The 3196-nt window shown below is 39.1% G+C and overlaps 1 protein-coding gene across 1 annotated transcript; it reads right to left on the bottom strand.

The window, feature by feature from the left end:
- Positions 1–238: 238 nt before the first annotated feature.
- Positions 239–1225, bottom strand: LOC100661721 (olfactory receptor 5P1-like). The gene has a single exon (XM_003412040.2). It carries the CDS (start codon positions 1169–1171, stop codon positions 239–241), a length of 933 nt encoding a protein of 310 aa, XP_003412088.1. The 5' UTR covers positions 1172–1225.
- Between the last annotated feature and the right edge of the window lie 1971 nt (positions 1226–3196).

Here is a 3196-nt window from a genome sequence, read left to right as displayed (position 1 = left end):
AGGAGCACCTGGCGAAGTCATACTGCTGACCTTTTGGTTGGCAGCCAAGCTCTTAACCACTATGCCACCAGGGCTCCAAAAATTCTATTGTTGTTAGGTGCCATTCAGTTGGTTCCAACTCATAGCGACCCTATAAAAATGCTATATATATAAAAAAAAAGAAACTAAATCTGTTGCCGTTGAGTCAATTCCGACTCATAACAACACTATAGGTGACCTGAAATGCTAACATTGGATCTTAAGAATATATTCTGATAGTTGCCTTTCTCAGGGCCCCTTTTACATCTCTGTTCCTCAGACTGTAGATAAGGGGGTTCAACATGGGGATCACCACTGTGTAAAACACAGACACCACCTTGTTCTGGTCACTTGAGTAGCTTGACTTGGGTATCACATAAATGAATGTAATAGTTCCAAAGTAGAGAGTAACCGCAGTAAGGTGAGAAGTGCAAGTGGAGAAGGCCTTATGTCTCCCTTCAGTGGAGTGCATCTTCAGGATTGTGATGAGGACGTAGTTATAAGAGAGAGCTATGACAAACACGGTGACCACAATGATGGACCCAGAAGAGATGGAAGGGAAAACTTGAATTTTGGAGATATCTGAACAGGAAAGTTTCAACAAAGGGGAGAAATCACAGAAATAGTGATCTATCTGATTTGGTCCACAGAAGGATAGACTCAATAAACAACTCATAAATGTCCAAGCATTTACACACCCACCCAGATAGGAAGCTCCCACTAAGATGATGCAGATTCTGGGGGACATGTGGGTGGAGTAGAACAGGGGTGAGCAGATGGCCACATAGCGGTCATAGGCCATGGCAGCCAGCAGGAAGCACTCGGCTGTCCCAAACATGACTGCAGAAAAGAGTTGGGCTTCACAGACAGTGACAAGGAGGACTGTTCCATGTCTAAGGAATCCTATAAGCATTATAGGTATGACTGATGTGGAAGACCCAATGTCCACAAAAGCCAAATGACTGAGGAAGAGGTACATGGGGGTGTGAAGTTGGGAACAGTTTCTTATTAAAATGATTATGCTGATATTGCCTACTAAGGTGACAACATAGATTCCTAGAAATATCACAAAGAAGATAACACAAAGTGTAGGATCTTGTGTTAACCCCAAAATGATGAACTCTGTCAGGATGGTGTGGTTTCCAACCTCCATCTCTTCTGTGAATTGTTCCTGTTGAGGTAAATGTGAACATTCATTTGTTTTATGTTTTCATTCCCTCATTTATTATTTATGCTTCTCTGACACCACATGTTCCTGGTTTTTTTGGATTATTCCTCAGATTCATTCCCAGTGACTGTTTCCTCTGCCCAGTCTATAAATATCACTGTGCTACTGGATTGGGCTTTCTTACTTATTCTTCTTCGCATGGAAGAAGAATGGTTCAACCTTAACCTTCTAGGATCTCAGTTGTTTTCTTTTCTTCAGCTAATATTTATGTAAAGATGCCTCTCAAACCTTGGTTCTTAGGCAGATCTCTCCCCCAAGGTCCAGATCCATAGTTTCAATGATTTACTGGGAGTCTCCAGTTGGAAATTCCACAAATAAGGAGACCAGCCACTCCTTGGAAACCCTATGGGGCAGTTCTACTCAGTTCTATAGGGTCGCTATGAGTTGGAACCGACTTGATGGCATCTAACAACAAAAACAACAACCTTAAACTAAGATTGCCCCATATCATAGTCACGCTTTTCTTTGACTACTCCTCCTATGTTCTGCTTTTGGGGAATGATGTTACCATCCACTGCATCTCTCATATCTGCAACTTGGGAGTCATCCTAGCCTTTTTTCCTTTGATTGTACAACTTCTAATAAAATCCATATGTTCTGTTTACAATGTAGCTCCCAAATATATCTCTTTATCCTGTCTATTCCATTCCCATTGTCCCTACCTTAGTTACAGCCCTGGTAATTTATCAACTTTTATTTTATTTACCTATTTACCTCCCTGGGTCGATTAAAAAAAAAAATCTGGGTCAATTACTATGTATTTATTCACAATACATCTGCCGAAGCGATCTCTTGCTGAAGTACAAAGCAGATAATGCCAAAAGGATACGTTTAAGACTTTCAGTAACTTCTCAGGCTTTAATGGTGAAACCTAACCTCATTAGCACAGCATGTAGCACCCTTTCTGATATGACCCCTATATATGACTCTTTGATTGTCTCTCAGGATACTTCCATCTACCACTCACTCTATTGCAACCTTCCGGAACTACTTAGAGTCCTTGCAATGCACTAAACTTTCCCTGGCCTTTATTTCACCTTTCCTTCTGCATAGACCTCTCTTGCCTCCCACTACCATTGCTCTAGGTAACACCTACCCATACTTCAAGACTCGTTTCTCTCAAAAGCCTTCTCTGACCCCTAAGGGTGGATCAGGTAGGCTTTCTTTGCAGACATGCAGGATTCCCTTTGTTTATACTGGGTTATGGTTTTCGTTGTAGTTGTTTGCTTTTCTACATGTCAGCCTCCCCAGCTAGTATATGTGATCCTCAATAACTGTATTTTATCCCTATATCATAAATACCTAGTGCTTGGACATGAAATGTTCTTAAGAAAGCCTTGTTGAATAAGTGAATGCATGATTATTATAATGAATAGGCTCTAGGCAACCAGAGATAAATATAATTTGGGTTTCCCTATCTAGAGAAACCAGGAGTAGTAAAAGAAGAAGACAACCAATACATTTTTAGTCCATGGAAAGTGCTAAGTAAAATAATGACTTATTTTGTTTCTAAATAAAACTTATGTAAGCATGCTGAAAAAAATAAAACACTTGAAGATTCAAAAGAAACATTCCTTTCATATCTGGCTCATATCACGCACGTCGACTATTAGAAATTTGGTATATTTCTTTCTGGGATTTTTCCCCCAGATGTATTTTAATATATCTTTTATCACATTGTAGATACAAGCATTTTATCACATTCCTCACAAATACAATTTTGAGATCTGCGTAATGCATTGAGTGACTCAACCTGAATTTAATTAATCATCTATTACATTTGAACATTTTGTTCTTCACACTTTTTCACTGTTAGAACTAGTAATACCACAAATTGGATCAGACATCAGGAGGATAATGTGACAAAATATGATGAGTTAAAAAAAAAAAAATCCCATTTCTGGGTGTTTATCCTAAGGCAATAATTGAAAAGAAGTATGTTTTGTGTTA

This window comes from Loxodonta africana, chromosome 7 (genome assembly GCF_030014295.1).
Source record: "Loxodonta africana isolate mLoxAfr1 chromosome 7, mLoxAfr1.hap2, whole genome shotgun sequence".
In the NCBI taxonomy this organism is placed as follows: Eukaryota; Metazoa; Chordata; class Mammalia; order Proboscidea; family Elephantidae; genus Loxodonta; species Loxodonta africana.
This window is presented reverse-complemented; position numbering and strand designations above follow the sequence as displayed.